General features: G+C 36.2%; 3 protein-coding genes and 1 long non-coding RNA gene across 7 annotated transcripts; 1 reads left to right on the forward strand and 3 right to left on the reverse strand.

Annotated features, from left to right (window-relative positions):
* Positions 1–112: 112 nt before the first annotated feature.
* On the reverse strand, positions 113–2,814 carry sft2d2a (SFT2 domain containing 2a). 2 transcript variants are annotated; one of them, XM_079629085.1, is made up of 8 exons: positions 2,527–2,814; positions 2,259–2,348; positions 1,866–1,951; positions 1,672–1,753; positions 1,014–1,049; positions 856–914; positions 704–733; positions 113–506 (listed from the first exon to the last, which is right to left on the reverse strand). In XM_079629085.1, exons 1-8 carry the CDS (start codon positions 2,590–2,592, stop codon positions 455–457), a joined length of 501 nt encoding a protein of 166 aa, XP_079485211.1. In that variant the 5' UTR covers positions 2,593–2,814; the 3' UTR covers positions 113–454. The 2 variants fall into 2 exon arrangements, with proteins under 2 accessions (XP_079485211.1, XP_079485212.1); XM_079629086.1 differs by lacking the exon at positions 704–733 and having other exon boundaries at positions 113–533; positions 852–914; positions 2,527–2,724.
* Positions 2,815–2,845: 31 nt separating this feature from the next.
* On the reverse strand, positions 2,846–8,103 carry tmem45a (transmembrane protein 45a). Its single transcript, XM_079628838.1, has 6 exons — positions 7,805–8,103; positions 5,899–6,100; positions 5,261–5,473; positions 4,909–5,093; positions 4,648–4,790; positions 2,846–3,965 (listed from the first exon to the last, which is right to left on the reverse strand). Exons 2-6 carry the CDS (start codon positions 6,092–6,094, stop codon positions 3,869–3,871), a joined length of 834 nt encoding a protein of 277 aa, XP_079484964.1. The 5' UTR covers positions 6,095–6,100; positions 7,805–8,103; the 3' UTR covers positions 2,846–3,868.
* A 79-nt stretch (positions 8,104–8,182) lies between these two features.
* LOC307007141 lies at positions 8,183–21,356 on the forward strand. The gene is made up of 3 exons (XR_013799589.1): positions 8,183–8,239; positions 9,387–9,505; positions 21,230–21,356. It is a non-coding gene; the product is annotated as an uncharacterized lncRNA (long non-coding RNA).
* On the reverse strand, positions 8,650–20,216 carry lnp1 (leukemia NUP98 fusion partner 1). 3 transcript variants are annotated; one of them, XM_079628842.1, is made up of 6 exons: positions 20,066–20,216; positions 19,738–20,011; positions 16,744–16,986; positions 11,182–11,280; positions 10,690–10,866; positions 8,650–10,266 (listed from the first exon to the last, which is right to left on the reverse strand). In XM_079628842.1, the coding sequence occupies exons 2-5, from the start codon at positions 19,885–19,887 to the stop codon at positions 10,714–10,716; spliced, it is 645 nt and encodes a 214-aa protein (XP_079484968.1). In that variant the 5' UTR covers positions 19,888–20,011; positions 20,066–20,216; the 3' UTR covers positions 8,650–10,266; positions 10,690–10,713. The 3 variants fall into 3 exon arrangements, with proteins under 3 accessions (XP_079484968.1, XP_079484966.1, XP_079484967.1); XM_079628840.1 differs by having other exon boundaries at positions 8,654–10,266; positions 19,738–20,212; XM_079628841.1 differs by having other exon boundaries at positions 9,485–10,866.
* Positions 21,357–23,335: the final 1,979 nt, after the last annotated feature.

Genomic DNA, 23,335 nt, shown 5'->3' on the forward strand with positions numbered 1-23,335 from the left:
AGATAGATAGATAGATAGATAGATAGATAGATAGATAGATAGATAGATAGATAGATAGATAGATAGATAGATAGATAGATAGACTATAAAAAGAAACAAAAGAACAAAAATTATCTGATAAAACTTTTCTTTATTTACAGGATGATATCATTATACAATATAAGGCAGATAAAAATAGAAAGTGCAACTTTCAAAAGCCACCCCCAAAATATTTGCTTTTTATAAATATCTATTTTCAGGTATCTTAAAATCTTTCATAAATGTTCTACAACATTTTTTAAATAAAACACCTTCAGTAAAAAGGAGTCTTATTCTTTATGTTCAGAGTTAAGAAAATGCCATTAAAACAATGTCCCATTGTGCCATTCTGTCAATGATGTTTTGATGATCCCGGAATCACAGAGTACTTGACCAGAAAGTATCTGGAGTGGTGAAAGGCCAAACCTCAGCCTTGTCATTTTACACATGTGGTGAACAGCATGGAGAAAAACTTCAGGATGGCATCTCTGGTTAAGAAAAAGAGAATGTAAGGCCTTTTAAAATATTTCTAACAGACTCAATATTCTAAAGCAACCAGGCCCAAAAAATTTACCAGCTCTACTTATTGCAAAATAATTAATTTATAACAGAATAAAATAAAAAAAAGAACACATTTGTCAATGTCAATCTGTTAATATCTAATGCTGTGCAATTCCAGACTAACCTTGCGAAAGGAATGTAAGACAGGCTATACCTATAGAGAAGGAAAATGTTAATTGATTAAATGTATTTCAGTACAATAATAAACACTGGATGCTGTGCTACTGGTTTAAAAATATACTTAAAATATGTACTGCTGTGTCAATGGAAACTTACCATGCAAATGCAATGACTTGCAGAATGACAAACAGCAAAGTGAGTGCAAAGATCTTCCACTGTGGTACAGAGATTAATGTTAATAAAAAGATAAAAGAATACTGTTTTTGATTCAGAGTTGGTTTTGAAAAATACAATACAGATGGATTAGAACTCACCCAAAAAGCTGCACAGAGTGTGAGAACCAGACATGTCTATAGACCAAAAAATGAAAAGTGGAACTCTTAATACATGGTCAAAAATACTGTATCTGTAATCAGAATCTGTATTTGCAGTAAATGGCAGATATCTAAAGGCTGCACGTAAACTAAAATAATATTTTTTTTTCTTGTGCATCTGATTTGTTTTTGAGATATGGCAATAATTCTAGAGTTATACATATATATATATATATATAAAAAACACTTTCAAAATGAGATGTAGCCTACTACCAAATTAAACGGGATATTAAATGAGAAAACAGAATGCAGCATGCAAATTATTAACATTAATATTATCACCATTCTCCCCTCTTGGTGGCATTGTCTACAAAAGTTAGTTGTTTCAGGTGGAAAAACTTTTTTAGTTAAAAGATTACAAGGAAAAACCTATTTTAAATGTGCACAGATGAACTGTTTACAATAACACCAAGAACATGCATTAAAAAAAGAAAGAAAGAAAGAGTCCATTTTGATTTATTCTTTACTTTAAACATGTTTGTATACAAAAACAATCCAAATATTCTGCAAATTCAAAGACTCTTCTAACATGTCTGCATTATTTTCACAATTAGATTCTCATTTTTAGTTTTATATGAGGAAAAAAGGAATAACTCACTATCATAACAACGGTAGCAAAGGCTCTGGTCTTGTCACACATGCGCTTCAGCTGTTTTAATGGTCCCATCAAAAACATTGTGCTGTGGGGGTGGATTCAAATTAAACAGAGAAGTCAGTATTGTCTCAAAGAGAAAATTCAAATAAAATAATACAAAGTTAGTACATTTAACTTGCTATAGCTTGTTGACCGACCTTATTAAGGAGCATATGTTACCCAATGTGTAAAACACAATGAAGAGAATCAATCCTATTTTAGGAATAAATAGGCAACATACTCCCTGATAAAAGAAAGAAAGAACAAGCTAGTTATTCATATAATTGTACTTAATAGTCACAAAGTTATACCAAATAAAACGAGTTTCTTTCCTAAACTTCTCCTTCAAAATACTAGGATGTACACAGCAAAATGTCATTTCAACGCAATTCGCATTCCTGAGAGCAGGTCAAACCGGTGACACGGCTGTTTCTAAACATATTTCTACCACTCATCGCCTATCCCTTCTCAACATGAAGGAAGTTAGGCTACCTGTGTGTAAAATCTCGCTAATAATCAAAATAAGGTTGCTTAAAGTTTAAGTCACTGACCAGGATCGTGCACACTACTCCGATGACCATACAGGCGAGGAATCCTTTCAGGCGCGGCCCCCATCCCAGCGTGGACGCTTCATTCGCCGCCTTGAGTGAATGGAACAGACAACTGAGATTTAGGCTACATGTTTTTTCCCCTTCAAAATAAAAACTTTCAAAATGTGAAGTAGGAATGTAAATATGTGCAGTTAGCGTCATATTTTAACGTTTATATATCTAAATATAAAGTATCTTAATGAAGATTTATAGCAGAGCACATCCTTACCTGCAGTATATTTCTGTTGTCATTGTTTCCATCACGACCACTCAGAACAGCTCTGAGTTTGTCCATGACTGAACATTCAATTCTCTGTATTAACTGAATCAATTCACTATAAATCCCAGAGAATGTGTTGTAACATCGTCCAGCTGGCACTCACTTGACACTCCTGCTCACCTTTGCCTTTTGGGCTATACCTTCAATGAACATTATCACATTTTGCTCAAGCACGCCACCTACCTTCTCAAGTGCACTAAAAGCTTAGTATAGACTAGAGTATGGATGATGATAGTCAGTGGTTTCTCGTGTTACTCGAACACTTATTGAGAGACTATTTCTTTTATTCGTTAATTCATTCATCTATCTATAGTTGGGTCTTTGAACTATTCAGAAAGAGAAATATATGAAAAAGTATGAATACCAGCAAATACATAGCAATTAATATAAATACATTCACTGCACACTGTTATAGACTAATACAATATTTTATTGGAAAAAGTATTGTTTTTAGAACATGTATTTCTCAAGTCAAATTAAATTAATCAACAAATGCATGTGATAAAATACCATGTCAAGATTCCACATACAATAGTCAATCCTTTTTTTTTTCTCCCTTGTCTTTTCCAAAGAATACCGTGGAACAAACACAAAAGACTAACTGAGGAATTGTAATGACTGTCAAGAATGGTCAAGAAAATACAAAAGTATCGTTATTTGATGACTGAAAAGTGACATAAAACCCCCCAAATCCTATGGGCATTAAAACATAATTATTTCAGCATGTAGATCATTTAGTACAATTAAAAACAATATAATTAAAATATGATATTCCCTTGAGTGACAACATATAAAATACTGACAAGGTACACAAAGAAAATACTCAAATTTACACAGTAATGTCAAAGAGAAAATTATGTAATGCCAACAAATAGTCTACGTAATGACCCAAGAATAATTAATACATAATATTTGATTGACTTAATACAAATTTGGATTAGGGTTGGTCCTGAGGTACATCAGAGAAATGAAGTGGAAGTAAAATAATAAAGTAAAAAGGAATGGCCACAAAAAGATAAGACTGTTGTAACTGGAGTGATCGTACTAGGAACATGCGAGAGATTTAACACTATGACTTTTGTGATTTACTCAGAAAACAATCTTGGGAGGCAAGACTGCCACTGTTTGTCATCTCTCATCTGCTCTTCAGAAAATGAAGACAAAGCCAATATTTAGTGACAATGCCTCGACTGTTACTATCTATCTCTCACTCTCTGTCTCCATATTTTTCTTTGGTCTGAGGCCCAAATTAATTGGGATGCAGGGTTGAACGTGTAAAGACGATAAACACTCATAAAATCTCATCTTCAGACTCTACTTCCTTGTCCCTTGGTTTCAAAAGCCCCATTTCCATGGGTGGCATCCTCCTCAGTCTGGAACGCACAGCACTGGAGGGAGAACAATGAAGGTAAATGAAAAGGAATTCAATAAATCTAACATACAGAAAGGAAATTCCATATAAAATATGATTTCATATGCAATATACATACACTACAAAAGTTTGGGGTCGGTATGGTTTTTTTTATGCTCACCAAGGCTGCATTTATTTGATCTCAAATACAGAAAAAACAGTAATGTTGTGAAAAATGATTACAAATATTATAATTTTTTTTACTATTTTCTATTTTAATACATCTAAAAAAGTAATTAATTCCTATGATGGCAAAGCTGAATTTTAAGCAGCCATTACTCCAGTCTTCAGTGTGACATGATTCTTCGGAAATCATTCTAATATGCTGATTTGGTGCTCAAGAAACATTTATTATTATTGTCAGTGTTGAAAAAGCAGTTGTGCTGCTTAATGTTGTTGTGGAAATTATTATTTTTTTTTAATCTTTGATGAATAGAAATATCAAAAGAACAGCATTTATTTAAAAATATAAATCTTTTGTAACATGATACTGTAGATGTATTTACTTGTCATTTTTGATTAGTTTAATGCATCCTTGTTGAATAAAAGTATTAAATAAGTACTGACCCTAATCTTTTAAAAAGGCATTTTATGTTCCTTTAGATGTAATTTAGGTTTGTGTATTTCATGTTAGAATGGATAGAATATGCTGTGCTCACCATAGAACAGACCAGTACACTACAGCTACAGTGAACAATGCAAACGCGAGGTGCCAGCAGTAGCATAATGTGACAAACATAACATTGTCATGGTCTGTCTGATCCCATTTCACTTGACTGGGCGGGTACAGCACGAAGCCAATCTAGAAAAATACAAGAAAAAAAAAAGAGTTAAACAGTGTTCAGTTGAGTCAAAATGATTTTAAATACGCACACATTATGTATGCACTGACGCACGTACACACAGGCACACACACTGACCTGCCAAAACCAGCTGCCCTGCAGTACGGTGAGAGTGGCTCTGAACAGTTCTAGTAGAATATTCCCCCTGTGGAAAACCTCCAGAAGGCAGATGAAAGCTTGTCCAAAGATGGCATAAAGGAGAAGAGTGTGCACATGGACATCAAGCATGTTTCTACCATGGAGATGATAAAGGAACAGAAATCCTGCAAGAGGCAGACATGTACTTTCAATTTTATGTGTTGATTTATCACAAAAAGTAACAAAGAATAACAAAGAGTGCTCAATTTAGGTAAAAAAATAATAATAATCACACATTCTCTAAAATTAAAAATGCATTTACAAAACACTCTTTCACATCAAATCAATATACCCTCATTAAAGAAAGCAAGACCCAACAGCATTCGGTCTAAAGCCAAAGGGGCGATGTCTGTGCTGTGGACAGTGAGAGATATGGCCCCTGCGATGGCAAAGAACAGGTACATGGTGGTGTGCTGCCAGTTCATCAGCTGCTCCCAGTGCTGAGTGGAAGAATCGTACAGTTGAAACTTGGGCCCACCAGCTAGAAGCTGCTCTGCTAACATACCTATGTAAATGGCAGAAGAAAAACAAAAATAACAAGCAGAAATTACGGGGCCAAGCACCACAGAGGCAGAATGATGAGCTAGAAGTCAAGGCAGCGGGCATCAGACCAACTGCAAAAATGAGTGAAGACATTTGGAGACGATTTTAAGCAAAATGGTTGACAGCCCATAAAAACATTGGCTTGTAATGTGACCTAATTGCTTATTACTTTTGACCAATAGGTGGCGCTGACACCAAATTGATCTGGTGTGGTCAATGTTGTTAATTAGAAAAAAAGAAAGAAAAAAAAAAGGTTCTTAAAACCAAATGTAGGCCTATTTCTTTGCTGAATCTAAGGTGCTTTAAATACACATTTGACAACCTTTATTTGTCTACATCAATAATGAAACCTCACATTATATTGACGAAAGCATGGCAGCAACTCACCAATAATAGAAAATGATAAAATGACAGCTCCTTCTATGATTTCTATGCGGCGTTGTGTAGCTCGAGATGAGAGTCTGCCCGCACCAGCACTTTTGTTCCTGCGGGTGGCGTACAAAAAGGTCTGCTTTGCGGCCCACCACAGACCAGTGATCAGGAAGAAACTTCCAGCCAATGCATGGCCTTTAAAACTTCCCATGATGTCCTGGAAATAAGAACAACAATTTTATTTATTAATAATAAATAAATAAAAACTACAAAACCAAAATACCTCTTAATAATACTAATTCTGAGTGCTTCATAATATCTCAAAATGTTCAGTGCCAAAATGTGTGTGTGTGTGTGTGTGTGTGTATTAAGACAAAATGTCATATTTGTTCACAGTGCATTAACAAACACAACTTTTGATTTTAATAATGCATTAGTAAATGTTCAAATTAACATTATTTTAGAAGATAAATAAATGCTGTAGAAGTCTTGCTCATTCTTAATTCATGTTAACTATAGTTAGTCCTTATTGTAAATTGGGTTGGGTGTATATAGCATATTTATTGCCTTCTTGAACAATCAATTTCACACACTATTTAGCAATGAGTTATATTAAATAGCAATGTGAAGATAGATTTTTTAAGCCCAAACCAAGGCAAATCAGAAAGTCTACACTGTTATTCTGGGAAGTATAAAACTACAAAAAAGCAGACTCCTGTCTTCCCCATCCACATGAAGGCTAAACGTAAGTTGATTTGTACTTGACTGAACTTTAATTTTGTGTTTAAAATTTAAGTTTAAAGATCAATAATAACAACTATTTTTATTTTTATTCTTATCCGTGAAAGTAATCAAAGCAGTAGCCCATACAAGGAAGTTATAGGAATGGCATGTTCCTCCTTTTCTTTTGTAGAGGATGATTTCTGAGTATTATTTAATCAACAGGCTGATCAGTACTAAGTTGGCCTCAATGTCATTCAGGTCCCATGACAATCAAAAGGAAGGTGGTCATCACTGCAGTTTGTCCACAAGACCAAGACCTTTTATCAGATAAAAGTCTCCTGTTTACAATTGCTTTCAGAAAGAAATCTAAATTCAAACACGTGAAAAGGAGGCTATGTAACAGCTCCAATAAGGCAGACCCGGATCATAATAATGAGTTTTTATGCATCTGCAATACATATTTCAACAGAGGGTCTCAAATGTTGTTCTTAAAATTACATTTCTGACATAATTTTCTCATCCTCATGTTGTTCCACACCAATTCTCCTTTTGAGAGTGAGGAAAGAAATGTATACAGACATGAGGGTGAGAACATTTTTATTTTATTATGCACTATTTGACAATGAAAATCAAGGCAATGAGTAGCATCTCTTCTGCTTTGATCTAAACACACTGTTTTTCAGGATGCTCTGCTGTTACCATAGAGACAATCTAAAGCTTTGAGAGTCTCTCCAGTGAAGAGGCCCGATCCTTTCATGTATTTATGACAACATAAGGACGACATTATTTGGAATTGTACATAAAAACAAAGCCCTTTTTGTCTGAACCAAAAAATACAAATAAAAAAATAGAAACCGCAGTGCACTTTTAGGCTACACAACACACAAAAAATAGGATGTAAAGCTACAAATATGGCATAACAGCTTATCCTACAGGTTTCACGAAAGGATGACAAAAAACAAATAGCTAGGCTTTTAAAATAGTTTAAAACCTTAACGTTACCTGAAAAACTTCAGTAGCCTACATCGTGATGGCTTAACTTAACAATGTTTATTGGATAAAGGTCTCTGCGATTTCACTTTTTATTGGGCTAAAGAGAAAAAGCCTCCTGGGCTGGGTCCGTTATTAAACAAAAGTGGAAATGATAACTTAATTTAGGCACAGTTAGTGGTCTGAAATATGATTTAAGAGTTCTTACCTTATCGATTGACCAAATAATTAGGATAGTCTTGGAAAAAATAAGAAGGAACCTCACAGTCGATGTTTTTTCTCGAGTGTCTGCATTTGATGCTGTAACAGTTCACTAAAAATTTTCAAACATCCTCACACGGTTAATTTGAGTCCCTCTTGACCATCATCACTTTTTCCCATTAGGAATTCACGTATCAACTTTTTTACCACTTTTCCAGCTGTTTCGCAACCAGATTTGTGGGGTTTATCTTTTTCAGAGCGTCTTCCTAAGGGAACCTCCCATTCTAGCAACGATTCGTTCATGAAGCCACTAAACGTCATTGTTTTCGAATTTGATTGGTTAGTTCACCTGTCAATCAACAGTTGGTCTCTTTTCCACGTGTGCATTTTTTTTCTCAGACCGAAGCAGTCTAGACTTCACTAGGCTACTACACAAGGACATGTGAGTCCAGTGGTTTAAAAAAACTTAAAGTAGCCTAGGCTAGTTTTTAAAACTGTAGGCCTACCAGTGTATTTTTCTCTCTCTCTGTTTTTACATATTTTGAAAACCTTGACAAATCAATTAGCCTATTGTGACAGACCACAATTCTCGGTAAACTATTTTTGTAGGCTACTTTGCAAGGAAATATAATAGGCTACGCTTGCTAAACACTAACGTTTTGTTACAAAAGTTGTATAATATTTTGCTGACTTAGCCTACTGATTTATAAGAACAGTATGCATAGAGTTTAATTGGGTTTTTACTGTTATTGTTTATTTTATAATTGTACAGTAGGGCGGGACACGTATACGTGCACAAATGCACGTTCCCTCGAGGGCCTGGCAACGGAGATGAGAAGAAAATCATTTCATCTATCTGTATATTCATTATTTATTTCACAGTTTGTAACGTGGCACTCACTTACATAGAAATTGAATGCATTTAAACTAAATAACATCCTACCAAATCTATAAATTCAATCTGTTTTGTAAAAACAAAATAATGACACATACAAAACAATAATGTCAAAATAACAGCATATGAAAACTTTGCAACAATGTAGGCTAGGTATTTCTTAATTCGTGTAAATTCTTAAGTTCAATTTGAAATATTTAATTAAAAGTATGGATGAACAAACATATTCTACATCTTTGGAGCTTAAATTTCTGATCATCAGAAACATCACAATACATTGGACAGAGTCTTTAAACTCTCTGCCTTTGAATTTGGCATGTTAATGGGTAATGCAGATGCGCATTGTGTGCAACACAAAAGTGGAGAGATGGAAAAAGTGAAAACAATAAGGTCATACATTTAGCATGCACAGTTTTCAGTCTAGCCAAATATGTCCTCATGACACTACAGAGGAAAATAAGCAAGAAAGACAGAAAAGGAGGGTAAGGAATGTATAGAGCTGAGGCTCTTGAGAGTCATATAAAGATGCACATCCAATCTCTTATATATCTCAGACAGCGTGTGCAAGTAACAGACCATATAATCATGCAGGATATACACACTCGCCTGTACTTAATTTAAGTCTTAAACCCATGCCTCCACCCAGAGATGATGGTCTTGTTGTTTTTATTTACATATAAACACACTAAATCAGTGCCCGGGGTCACGGGAAGCAGACAGACATGGAAAGTGAAGAAATATGGACATTGTCAGGGAAACTGGACTGGAGCAAAGGACCAGAGGGGCTCAAACATGGTCACATGAACTCGACAGGTAAGACATGACTGTCTCTGCCAAAGCCATTTCTTAATGCACTGTAGAGAGGAAAGCCATATTATGGAGGGACATTCATTGTCAAGGTGTGGCTGTATATACAAATGGAAAACTACTGGAACATGCATCTAAACATGCTAGAATACTGAAACAATTATTGCTGTTAAAGAACTGCAAGAGTTTACTGATAAGTTGATCTATACACTCTCACAAATAAAGTTTTTGTATTATTCCATGAGCAACCTTTAAAATTCATAGAACCTTTCCACTGCACAAACGGATCTTTATTGTGGAAAAAGGTTCTTCAGAATATTGACATATTCTTCACACTGAAAAAAAAGGTTCTTCCTGGCATCACTGAAAAACCCATTGAAACCTTTATTTTTGAATTAAATGCTTAGAATATTTTTTGTTGTTGATTTTTTGACAAATATAGAGTACATTACTAAAACAAACAGTTCTAGTGACATAAAAAACTAAAACTGGTGACATAAATGCTAAAGAAAACAATGTTAAATGAAATGTTATGTTTATTCTCCACAAAATGTTCTATGACTGAGCAGTTTACAAGAGCCATAACGGAGGATGGAACCTGCATGACAACTGCATGCATGAAAAACAGATCTGCTGACCTTTGAGGGGCAAAACCGTGGCCCACCATTGATTTCCATTACAGTGGTGAGATTAGCCACCAGCTTATTTCCAGCATGTGCATTTAACAAGCTACTGTATCTTCACAACTGGAACTCCTGACATATGACCTGCAAATTCAGGATAGTTTCAGCAATCATAATTCATCCAGTCTAGCACCAAAATAACTTAAACCATTTATATTCACAGCCTGGTTTTTAAATCCAAAATAGCTGTATATTATTCACTGAAAAACAAAATTTGATTGAAAGTTCACTAATACGCATAACCATATTATGGTTCATATCATTATAACTAAAGAAAAATGACAAAAAGTATTTAAGAGATTGTAATATTTATAAAATGTAAATTACTTGGAATTTGAAAAAAAAAAGTATCTAAATATTAGCTTTGTCCAAACAAGAGATCACAAGGTTAATTTTTAAGCAAAAGTAATGTGGAGATAAACACAAACAAAAATGTACAATTTCAAATGAACATGATTTTTGATAATACACTGAGTGATTACTGTTTAGTTGAACTAGTATTGGTACCATGGTATATTTCACTGGAAACAATCAACGCTGTCTGCGTAAAGACAGTTGACGACGGGGCAAGCGATATTCCTCTTGTCCAGGGCAGAACGGGGTCTCCTTCCCTCGTTCACATGCAGGTGCAGAACTCTCACTACGTGGACGTGGACGCTGCTCTGGCCATTTTGCCTGCCCAATCTATAACCAGAGACAGAATATTCAGTACCACAGCTGATACAAGAGCAGCAAGTAACAAGATAAACATGCATGCAAGGAGGAATTTTGAAAACGTTCATTTGGTGTCACGCGTAAACCTCTACAACCCGCCGCTTCAATTAACATGGGGTGTCTGGACTCCACACACTAATGAGGTTACACTTTGAACCTCACTTGTATGTTGAGGAGGAGGGAACACATTCGAGATAATGATCAAGCGCTATGTGTACAAATGTTGATGGGATGGATTTGTCGCTGTTTGCAACAGAGGAGAGAATTTATGCAGGATGTGTTTACCTCTTTATGAAAATGATGGCTGCAGTGAAGCTCTTGGATGCCATCCCTTCCATTCCGTAGTTCTTCATGGCGAACAAGACATGTGCTATCTGCATTACCCTACAAATAAAGCAATTAAAATATAATTATTATAGCGCATTGATGCACTTTGTCTAATACATGTATATAAATGAACTGTATTGCAGTATACACTAACACTATACCGTTCAAAAATGTGATGCTGGTAAGATTTTTTAATACTCTTAAAAGGAGTTTCTTGTGCTCACCAAGGCTGCAATTTTTGATCAAAAACAGTAAAAAGAGTTGTATTGTGAAATATTGATACAATCTAAAAAATAAATATTTTGTATCTGAATATTTTTTTTTAAATGTAATTTATTTCTGGCAAACTGAATTTTGAATAGCCATTACTCCAGTCTTCAGTGTCACATGATCCTTCAGAAATCTTTATAATATGCTGATTTGGTAGAAACATCTCTTATGTTCAAAATATTTTGCTGCTTAATAGGTTTGTGGAAACCGTGATACTTTCTTTTTCATGATTCTTTGATGAATAAAAAGTTCAAAAGAACAGGATTTATTTGAGATAGAAATATTTTGTAACACTATACATGTGTGTCTGTCTCTTTTGATGAATTAAATGCAATACATTTAAAAAAAAATCAATTAAAAAATCTGACTCCAAACTTTTAAACAGTACAGTTAAGTATATTAGGCTACATAAGCCATACAATAAAGACGTTCGCTTTTACAAACAGGGGAACTGGGTGTTATAGGGATAACTTACTTTATTAAATAAATGAAAGCTGCACTGTAAAACTGTTGCTGCAAATATTTATATATCAACACAAATTTGTTGAGATAACTAAAATATCCAACTTCACTAAACTAAAGTTAACTAAACGTAATATTTTAAGTCAAACACAAACACATACTTTTTTCAGTTGAAACAACACACAGCAATATTTTTTTTACAATGTGTATGTCATTGTTGTGTTGTTTGGTTGACACCAGACCCTTCTCAGTTGTAACTGGGTCTGGGGAAGGTTCATTCACAGCCCGTTTCCAAAGGGGAATCACCAACAGACGTCGCTCAAATGCCTCCGGGCGCAATTGAATGACCTAAAACCAATCAGAGCGATGTAATGTAAAGCCCGCCTCAACGTTTGTGATTGGTGCCTCGATTTGGAAAAATTGGAAATGGGCTTGAATGGGCTCTTGGCCAGACGGACTTGCAGAGCAAATTTCAAAAATTCCTGAAGTTTGTCAGGGTTTTCCCAGGCTAGTGTTGTTGTTGGTTCTGGAGGAACTGTAAAAGGGGCTGCTGTTTGTTTGTGGTGCTCAGTGACTGTTTGTCTAGGGTGCTTCTCAGATGGAAGGTTGCATCCCAGTGAGGCTGTGTCCTAGTCCAGTCCTTTGGAGTCCACCTCACTATTAAAGGCTAGAATGAGACGCTATAGTAAGTGCATATGGCTTCATCACACACGTTCCACGGTCACGGCATGAAAATACTATTAAAACTTCATTTTGGAAAGATACTTTGTATTAAAAAATCTTTATATTAACTGGCCACTTGTATTAATGCAATACAGTGAATGACTCGTCTGTGGTCTCCCAGTGGCTTAATTTAATTAATTTACAACAAAACAAAAGAGAACATGCATCACAGATAATATGTTATCTGCGAAAACATTATTTTTATCTTACATTTCATAATGAACTCAGAAGAGCTCAGTGCCGACTCGTTTTCCATCAGTTATTTTTTTGTGAATTGGAATGTGTGCAAAGGATTGTGGGTGATTGAATGATGCAAATAATACACTTGATGTATCCTTCAAAATGAGCCGAATGAAGGATGCGAAATGAAGGTTGCCTTCCAAGGATCCTTCAAATTAAAACATCCTTTGACAGAGTTTGATGACGTGGCATGAGATATGCAGCCTTCAGAGGATGAACTGAGATGAATTAAATCTTCTGATTGAGAAGATTGACAGGCAGGTACGGACTGAATGCAAAGATTGGACGGATATTATTTTTTTATTCAATTACTGAGTCTCGTCCCGTCATGGCCGTCATTCCCGAGTCTCGTCCCATCATGGCGGCCGGCCACAGAGCCCTCTGCCAAGATGGCAGCCGCCACACCAGAGTCTCCATTCCCTGCAGTGCCCAGAAAAGCCTTCAGTCCCCGAGCTCAGCCCAGAGATGGCTCCAGTCCCCGAGTCCTGTCCAGCCCAGAAACCCATAGCAAGGCCGCGAACAGGGCCGGCCCGAGGCATAAGCGAACTAAGCGGCTGCATGGGGCCCCCTGGCCACCAGGGGGCCCCCAATCGAGTTTTTATTTTTTATTTATTTTTTACACATATTAGATAACTTAAACAAGTAACATAAATGAATGAATGAATAATTCATGACAAGCGAATTCTGATTTTATGATCAATATACCTGCCTACAACTGCTGCTGTGTCTGCCAGCGTTTGAGTCAAGCGCATAATCTAGACACCTCGCGTGCATAGACAATTCGTGGGTTGGGAGACTTCTGTGATGAAAATAGACTTCAACTTTATTAATATGGTTTTAATAATCTTAATAATGTGACCGAGCGTTCGTATAGGGTTCACCTAACACTAACAGAAATAAGAAAATAATAAACGATAGCAGTTTGAAGTCTTCTCCACTTTATTATATTCCACACATCAGGGGCCGTATTCACAAAGAATTTTAAGGCTAAAAGTAGCTCCTAACTGGCGAATTTAGGAGCAACTCCTAAAAATAATGGGCGTGTCACTTCTAACTTTAGGACTCCTAATTTTTTTCACTAAGAGTAATTCACGAAGCATTTTAGCCCTAAAAGTAGCACCTAAGTCTGGGACAGCTTTAAAGAAGTCGAGAGGACTCCTAACTCACTAAGACCTATTCACAAAGCATCTTAACATCGCCGCGCGACAGTGTGTTGGAAACACTCAATGACACGGAGTTATTACAAAGATACCGCCTTAACCGTGAGGGAATACTGATTGTTGTGGATCTTGTGAGGGATGCAATAACAGCGCCAACTAATCGCAACAACCCAATAATGCAGAATTGAAATGTTTGATAACACTTCGCTACCTGGCAACGGGGGAAATGCAATTGTGTAATGCCGACGATCTAGCGATATCCCAGCCATCGGTAATGCAGACCCATCCACCAAACCATCAATGCACTCTGTAGACCCAATATTATTCGACAGTTCATAAGTTTTCCTTTGGACATTCGCCATCTCCAAAGAAACAAAGCCAGCTTTATGGATATTGCCGGTGTGCCCGGAGTGGTCGGTGCTATAGACAGGACACAGCTATTAAAATAATTGCACCACGTCAGGATGAGGACGTGTTTGTGAATAGAAAAATACCCAGATTGTATTCGATGCAAACTTCACAATTCTCGATGTTGTATCCCAGTGCCGAATTTCCCTTTTATTATAATTTTTTTCCAGCACCAACTGGGCAGCAGCAGCAGTGACTGATCCTGCGTCCAGTTGGGCTTTCTTTTCCGTTTTGGCGAGTTCATAATCCACCGTCATTCAACTATTACATTACTTCAATAGGAGCAATATTTCCTTGCTTTAAGTAGGCTAGTCTATTTAGGCTAATAGGATGTCAATTAACCAAGCAAGTGTTAATGCAAGTGTCGTTTTTCATTATTAGGCAAGTGGCGGTTTTCATTAGGGTATTAGGCTACCTAGAATTTAATTCACAACTTCTCTCTCTCTCTCTCTCTCTCTCTCTCTCTCTCTCTCTCTCTCTCTCTCTCTCTCTCTCTCTCTCTCTCTCTCTCTCTCTAGAATTACACTTCACTGGGGCCTGCACAAACATGTCATTATATATGCATTTCGATTACATTATTATTATTATTTTGTGTAGTAGGACACAGACATATTTAGATGTCGTAATTCCATGATTTGGTGCGTCTGTGTTATGGTTCGCATAATGGCCCTGTCATCTAACAACCAATCACCGTGATCATTGCGAGGAAGCTCGTGCATGAGAATTGACGTCATCCATAGCAACGAAGACTCACTCTTAGTTTAGGAGTTGTCATTTTTCCTTACTAAGAGTAGGTCTGAAAGGCGTTGTGAATAACTTTTAAGAGAACACTCCTAGCTAAAATCTTTTAGTGCGATTTAGGAGTACTCCTAGTGGTAAGATAAAATGCTTTGTGAATACGGCCCCAGATCACTAACTCCAAAACCCCGCGACACTCCAGTACCAAGTGCGCATCTACGGCAAGCCCCGAGGGGAAAAATACATTGCACGCACACATATACAACTAGCGCCAGTACATCATTTGTTGACTTTGTTGGATTCTGTCATGATGCATGTACAATCCAACAAAGTCTGTTACAATAAAAATCTATATATTAAAAAAATATATATTTTGAGGACAGTTACACCGTCAATAATTGTCATTGTTGTTGCTGTTATTATGTTTCTGATTTCTCAGTTTTGTCATTATTTTAAATTATGTAAATAATTGAGAGAGTTAGTAAAAGAGTAAAGTAAAAGTTAAACGTTTTAAAAACAAAAGTGAAAAATGTATGCACTTTCATTATTTAAGTAGCCTATCTATTTTTTTTGTAACATTCTATTTTTGATTATATCCATGTTTGTCTATTTTGGTTTTATTTTGTAGTTGAACATTGCACATTTATTGTACATTTGCAAATAATTTATTTATGTTTTGTGAGAGTTTGTTTTCAGAAGTTTTAATGAGTTAGTAAAAGAGTAAAGTAAAAGTTACAACTTTTTATTTAAGTAGGCTATCTATTTTTTATTAAGTATTTATTTTGTATTAACACATAACCTCACAATATTTATAATGTAGCATTATAGCGTGACATTTGTGTCAGTAATCGTCAAGCACAGGTGACTCCGCGTGGTAGGAGGGGCCCCCAAAATCAAATTCTGCTTAGGGCCCCCAAAAGGCTCGGGCCGGCTCTGGCCGCGAAGGTCGATCCGCCCTGGTCTCCTGACCTGCTGGCTCCACCCTGGTGCCCTGAACTGCCGGCGCCGCCCTAGTGGCTGTCTGTTAACCCTAAGCTACCCATGGCCAGCCTCCAGGGCTCCCACCCCAGTTTGTGCCTTTCAAGGTGTAATGTCACGATTCAGTTTGTGTATTGACTTTCTGTTTGTTTTTTTGATCAGTTCCTGTGTTCATTTGTTATGTTTCCAACCACTCCTTTGTTTCTATGGTCACTGTCATTTATCCCAGCTGTGTCTGATTAATTATCTTGTTTCTGTTTACTTTTTAAGATGCACCCTTGCTTTAGTATTTGTCTGGTCTCCGTTGTGTTAATGTATGATTTCCCTGCCTGTCAGCTTGTTTCAGAGAGTTATTATTAAAGTTTGAGTTTGCATCTTTAATGAGTCCTCAGTCTGTTCCTGAGATAACCACACTGTGTGACTGTCACTTAGTGGTTTGGACCTTGTTTTGGGGGGTATGCTGTTTTCAGATTTTAAGTATGACAGTTTCAAAACCTTTTTGGTCCATTGTATGTGACATATGATCTAGCCTCTTACCCACCATTGATATCACCTTCTGGTTGTGGAAACGCAGCCTCTTCTCTAAGCACTCGGAGAGCTCTGGAATGGTGGTGATGTGACATTCAGGTCCCCCTACTTTAGTTCGGCTGTTTTCGTCTGAAGACACTCGGCGGGCACGAGGGTGAGAGCGCATCTCCTTCTCCTCACGGCTCTTTAGGTGGACAGGGGCAGGGGCCATGTTGTTAGCCTGGAGATGGTTCACCTGCATGGCTTCTAGCTGAGACTTTTCAGTACAGAAACCAAGACAGAGAGAGGGAGAAAAACTATAACATATGAATGGGATATAGTGATAAGCTACATATTCAAATAATCAGAATCTTTAAAAGCTAATGTATTAATTATTTCATTAATGATTATTGTTTGTTTGCATATTTTGAAGTGGTGCCAATTTTTATACTGAGCAGAATGATATAATTGGGGTAAGCAGTCATAATTTCCTATGGCAAATGAATGATGAAGTTAGTTTTGTAAGGCTCAAAACCACCCGTACCACTCTGCCATGGTAAGGATCAAATAGTATAGGTTAATTATTTTTGAGCATGCAGCTCATAATGACTTGTGTAGGCATTTTACTTGAAGTCAAGCTAAGGAGCTTTACTTAACCTTGGAGTTACCATTCATACTGTATCTTAGGACATGTACACTGTTTACAAATAGCTATATTATTTTCCAACACATGCATGAGCATTGCCAAAACTAATTTTCATAGTTCCATAGTTGACATAGTTCAAAAATGGCTGCAGATCAATACACATTTTGATCAGCAAAAAAGTGAACAGAGAACCACCACATCCGAAGAAAAAGTGTATACACATACAGTATTTATACACATTTAACATGCCACCATGACACTACAGCTTAAAGTCAATAATAAAAACTTTTTTTTGACCCAGAGCTTTTCTCTGAATGCATATATGTTCCACAGATAATTTCAAACGTATCCATGAGAAAAGCTAAACTTATCTATGAGATTTTTCCTTTTTTAATGTTTGAAAGAAAAAGCTGCTCTCTAGTCAGTATTTAGTTAAATCTAGTATAACTTATAAAAAGGTTGAAAATTGCTTAACTTATTGTGATGAGTTAAAGCAATGTACAACATATGTTGTCATAACTTATTGATATATAATGTGATTATATCTAAATTCAGAACAAAATTTAGATGTAAATCCAGATGCAAATGATGATGTCCACTCTTAGTTTTTATAAAAGTTAGCGGGAACAAGTGACGTTTATGAAATGACAAACCACGCTAAGCACATAGTGCCATGTCAAGTAACAAGTCAGCCTGAAATTTCTTTTACGTAACATTAATTTGACTGTTTACGTAAATTAGGATATTTAAATCTAACTACAAGTGAAGGATATTCCACTTAATTAATAAGTTCTGGTTTAAATATACCTGGCTCACCAACAAATTCATGTGCTCTTTTTAGAATACTTTGTTGTCATTGCAGATCATTATTTCATCTGTTTTTATTTTAAATTAGCAGTAATCCAGGCAGCCATCACACTTTTTTTTAACATTCTTCTCTCGTTATAAACACAGTCTTGCTGTACATTGTTTACTTTAGGAGGCTGTGAGGCGTGAGAAAGAGCGTGTGATTCGCTGATTTGTGGGGGAAGAGAACACATTTCTGCTGGGTCACCACCTCTAATCAGAGCACACTTTCCTGTTTTCACAGAGGTTCTCTACCAAAACCCATTATGCAATATTTTGCCCAGCTTCGTTTTCAAGATCGACTGCATGTCAAAACGCAGTGAAAATCCTGCCATAAGCCACAAACACACAAAATTTGTCCCCGATTGGACTTCTAGACTGGTCTTTGTCAATGGATTCACTTGCTCCCAGAAGCATTAAGATGTGAGGCTGTGCATTACAGTGATTTTACCATGATTACGGTTGTTCTTATTTTATTCATGGTAAAATCACTAGCTTACTCCTTTTAAAAAATGGCACCAACACCACTATGATAAAAGACACCATTGCTATAATAATTCTAAACAATTTAATTTTTATAATTATAAAACATTTATTTAAATTATTAAAAAATACAGTTAATTATTATAAATAATATTATAATATTTTTTATAATTTTTATACTATACAACTATAATTATAAAATATGTATAATTTATGATTATATTATATTATATTATATTATATTATATTATATTATATTATATTATATTATATTATATTATATTATACACCTTATGTTCAATGTAAGAGTGGGCACGGCCATATGTAAATTGAATATGTCTGGCTTCCGGTCTCATTCATTTCCAGTTCCTTTTAGCTGTACAAAACAGCTGCTTGATATTGAAAATTAGAATTTTGCATCATATTATTCTAATGTATTGTGGTAATTACAAACATGCTGGTTCGTAGTGCAACAAAGTTTTACCATTTACTGCACTTTGTTATTATCAATATATATTTTTATTGTAGCAACATACACAAGCTCTGTTATTCTGTGTTGACTGTAGTTACTGTGTTTCTCCAATTGATTTGTCCAATGTATTTGAATTGACAACATTTAAAAAAAGTAATCTCAAAATTTAGAAGTAAGTAAAACCCCCAAAAAGCCCATGCAAAAAAAAAAAAAAAAAAAATATATATATATATATATATATAATTAATTTAATTAGAATTTATACAGTGGCCAATGAATCGTGAATCTTGCACGTTCACAGATTATTGCAAAAAAAAGATGTATGTTTATGAAAATAAGTTCAATAACATTAAATAATATTCAACAATATTCCCGTCAAGAGATATAGTTCATTATCCTTGGCTCAGTTGGCTCATTTTACAATGACTTTGAACATTTCAAATCAGAATTTAAAGTTGAAACTATCAATTTTATACCAAAATCCAACGAGGGATTTGTTTAGTAACATAGGCTACATTTGTAGCATTTATGACCAATCCCATTCCCCTAACATCATTCCTCACGTGTGATCACTACCTTACCATGCAGGGCAAAGAGGCACGGCGGTCAGTTCTGTTTCGGGAGGGCCTCCTGAAGCTCCTCTTTCTTTCTTTGTCGTGCTCCTCCCCATGCCCCCAGTAACTGCTCATCCACTTGGTGAAGTTCCCATCATCATCCTCCTCATTGTCCATGAGAATGGCGGGAAGCAGCCGAAGAGACAGCGTGAGAGCTGGTGTGTGGAGCTCTCTGTGAGGCTCCTGTCTCCTGGAAAGAAAAAACGGAGCAGTGTGCTGCCGGCGTAATAAGATGATCCAGCTGCCAGACGTGGCTGCTTTTCCTGCTGATGTTGTCCTGGAGCTTCTCAGGAACTCTTTCGTTGAAGGCAATGTGTGGTCCAGACTCCAGACTGTAGACGATAGGCTGGGCTTGGCTTTGTGGTTGGTTGAAATTAGATTCCTCCAGTTAGGTGCTCACAGTGTGTGGGTGTAATTGCTCTATTGCTCGACCCCAAAATATGCATGCACAGCTTTTTGTCAGGTCTTTAAATAAGTGAATCCTCTGTAATCTATTTAACATGAGAGAGGGAGGGGACTATAGTATAAGGGCGGGAGAGAAGTAAAGCTAGGGAGAGGGCGAGATAGACAGAAACAGAGAAAGAGAGAGAGAGAGAGAGAGAGAGAGAGAGAGAGAGAGAGAGAGAGAGAGAGAGAGAGAGAGAGAGAGAGAGAGGATGGTGTTTTTTGGGTTGGTGCTCTGCTTTTAATCTTTCCATTACAGAGCAATGGGCCTGAGGGTGGGAGGAAGGGTGTTAGTCACACACACTCTGTGCAACTCCAATTCTCCCATACTTTCCACTCAATGAGCACATCAAACCTGTCAATAATTATGGACTGCAGCAGGCAAGACCCAGCTGTTACGGTAGTCGGTGTGATCATGTATTTATACTTATACTGTCTGATAATGAGTAAAGTAAGATTACCAATCAATGCAGAATGGCATCAATCGAGTGCGATGGCTAGACCTTGTTCTGATCATGACAAATGCTTTGTAGTATAACCATCGGGGAAGTAATGTGGGTTGTATTGCAGCAATTTAATCAACAAACCAAACAATGATATTGTAACACTTGAAGCCTTTATGTGCAATGCATTAAATAGATATTCATAATGTACATTGTTATGCATTCTATCTTTGTATATCATTGTTATGCATTCTATCCATCCATCCATCCATCCATCCATCCATCCATCCATCCATCCATCCATCCATCCATCCATCCATCCATCCATCCATCCATCCATCCATCCATCCATCCATCCATCCATCCATCCCAACTGAATCCTAAATATGTTATGAATCATTTCGACAGATTATGTCTGCCTACAGCCAGAAAGCTCCGCTATAAATTAGCAAAAAAGCACAACATTTAGCCAAATTGTTCTCACATTCTAAATGTTGCAGCTGCACATTCAGTAACACATGTATTTTCAGCTGACCCCATTTTAGAATATGATAAAACCCCCTCCCTTTCAGGAAGAAGCAATCTGGGGCACACAACAACCACCCCCAACCTCGCCTACTGTCCTGCTCCAGTTGTTCCCACCGCTGGACTCTGGGGCAGCAGAGCGTACAGTATGAGTGGCCAGAGACACTGAAAACACACAACACCTGTGGACATGTCTGTTTCATCCTTAGTCCTTAATTGTTATGTTACTGTAATTGTGGGTCGCTATATGCCTATTTAATTATGTTATTCCTTGTGTTCAGCAAATAAATATATTGCATGCATTATAGTTATTACAGAAACTATGTGCTCATGGGTGTTTCTTCAACTACGTGGACTTTTCTCACAATGTCCAAAAAAATGTATAAGAGAATTATGAATTTTTTTTTTACAGGAAAAAGGGAAATTTCCACTGTGAATTGTCTACCACATTTCAAATAATGTGCTGTGCATAATAGCATTTTGATGTAGAAACTGTTTTGCCATGCAAAGGTATATTTCATTTCTAGCATTTCATGCAATGTTTATATATGCTTACTGTATGTAAATACACATAAATATGCTTAATAAATTAATAAATTCATGTTTTTTTAATATGATATGTATTGTTTCAAATTGACAAGTTATATATAAAATAGTTTTTGAAGGAAGTCTCTTATCCTCAAAGCTGCATTTATTTGATCAAAATACAGTAAAAAAACAGTAATATTGTGAAATATTGCAATTTTTTATATTACTGTAATATATTTTAAGTAATTCAACAATGTTATGATAAATAATTTGTGCCTATATTAAAAAAATAATAATAATAATGCAAGCAAAAGGTAATGCTCTAAAATATTTCAGATTACAAGCATTGGGATTGTGTCAAGCACTGACAGAAAGACCTGTCCTCAACTTAAATGGTTTTGGACTAAAACCCGATTTGTGTCCTTACACTAACACAAGGTGCTTCTAATCACAGAAATCTAAATGACCATCTCTTTTGCTATTCAACAATCTTACTCTTATTATCCTGCTAGGTTTTCACATTTCACACTTATATTATAACACTAAGGAGTTTAAAGTTGATGAATCGTGTTATGGATAACAAGTAAGAGGTATTGCAGGGTTGGGTTGAGCGTGACCAAATCAACTACTTCCTAACAGAAGGAGCAGTTGAACGAGAATAAACATCGACTATAAAAAATAAACCAGTACTTCCCCTCCCAGTTTAGTGCAAACTTCTGTGCAAGCGACAACTGATTTATTTGACCATATAAATGGTTGCTCTGTTTGTGGTTCTTTTTCAAGTGTTTTCTTACACTAAAATAGCCCTAGTTCTATATTATCCCATCTAAAAACAGCAGGGATGACTATTTGTTCTTGATTTATAAACAGACCTCTGAATAATGAACTTATTGTCCAAAAATGAGTCCTTGTAAAATTGGAGCCAATCGTGGAGTATAAGTATATCTCAAGAGGAGGTCACACACACACACACACACACACACACACACACACACACACACACACACACACACACACACACACACACACACACACACACACACACACACACACACACACACACACACACACCAAGGTCTTGATGACGACAGCCTTTAAATGTGGCAGTTAACTAAAAAATATTTTGAACACTGTATAGAATACAGGAGTCGGCTTGACATTGCAATTTACAATATTGGTTCAAACTAGTAATTTAAACTCTGTCTGAACAAAACAGGATTAATCACATTTAGCTGCAGTGTGTTGACCAGAAAGTGTTTATTAGGCCTCAGAAGATGACGCAGTTTACAACACTGAGGAGAAAGTGAGAGTATCTTTTGAGGATAACCTCTGTCCTTAAGGGATCTATAGAATCAACATCTATTTTCAGTGTGTTAATCATATTCTGAGTTTTGAATGGCCTTAACATAAATTCACTGACTGAATGATGAGTGAAAAGACCCAGGCTGAACTTATGGCTATACATGGAGACAACAGCTTTGTTCCTGTCTCATAACTGCGTTACTAGCACAAATACAAATTGATCATGTCTCGTGTTTTAGCTAAGAGCTATGATTGATCTAAACTTGCTATGGCAGTGTGCATTCAATTGACATTTTACATCATGTGTCAACCACAAAAGCATA

The sequence above is a fragment of the Phoxinus phoxinus genome, assembly GCF_949152265.1.
Source record: "Phoxinus phoxinus genome assembly, chromosome: 11".
Lineage (NCBI taxonomy): Eukaryota > Metazoa > Chordata > Actinopteri > Cypriniformes > Leuciscidae > Phoxinus > Phoxinus phoxinus.

Excerpts from the sequence above, each read along its gene's own strand:
- sft2d2a (XM_079629085.1), bottom strand. The coding sequence starts at position 2,592 with ATGGACAAACTCAGAGCTGTTCTGAGTGGTCGTGATGGAAACAATGAC. Across the intron at positions 1,754-1,865 it reads AACATATGCTCCTTAATAAG|CACAATGTTTTTGATGGGAC; the intron begins GTCGGTCAACAA and ends CCACCCCCACAG. Across the intron at positions 915-1,013 it reads CACTCTGTGCAGCTTTTTGG|TGGAAGATCTTTGCACTCAC; the intron begins GTGAGTTCTAAT and ends TCTGTACCACAG.
- tmem45a (XM_079628838.1), bottom strand. The coding sequence starts at position 6,094 with ATGGGAAGTTTTAAAGGCCATGCATTGGCTGGAAGTTTCTTCCTGATC. Across the intron at positions 4,791-4,908 it reads AGGGCAGCTGGTTTTGGCAG|ATTGGCTTCGTGCTGTACCC; the intron begins GTCAGTGTGTGT and ends GTATTTTTCTAG. Across the intron at positions 3,966-4,647 it reads GTGTACTGGTCTGTTCTATG|TGCTGTGCGTTCCAGACTGA; the intron begins GTGAGCACAGCA and ends TTCTCCCTCCAG.
- lnp1 (XM_079628842.1), bottom strand. The coding sequence starts at position 19,887 with ATGGACAATGAGGAGGATGATGATGGGAACTTCACCAAGTGGATGAGC. Across the intron at positions 16,987-19,737 it reads GTGCCTCTTTGCCCTGCATG|TCTCAGCTAGAAGCCATGCA; the intron begins GTAAGGTAGTGA and ends TGTACTGAAAAG. Across the intron at positions 11,281-16,743 it reads ACCAGAAGGTGATATCAATG|GGTAATGCAGATAGCACATG; the intron begins GTGGGTAAGAGG and ends CTTTATTTGTAG.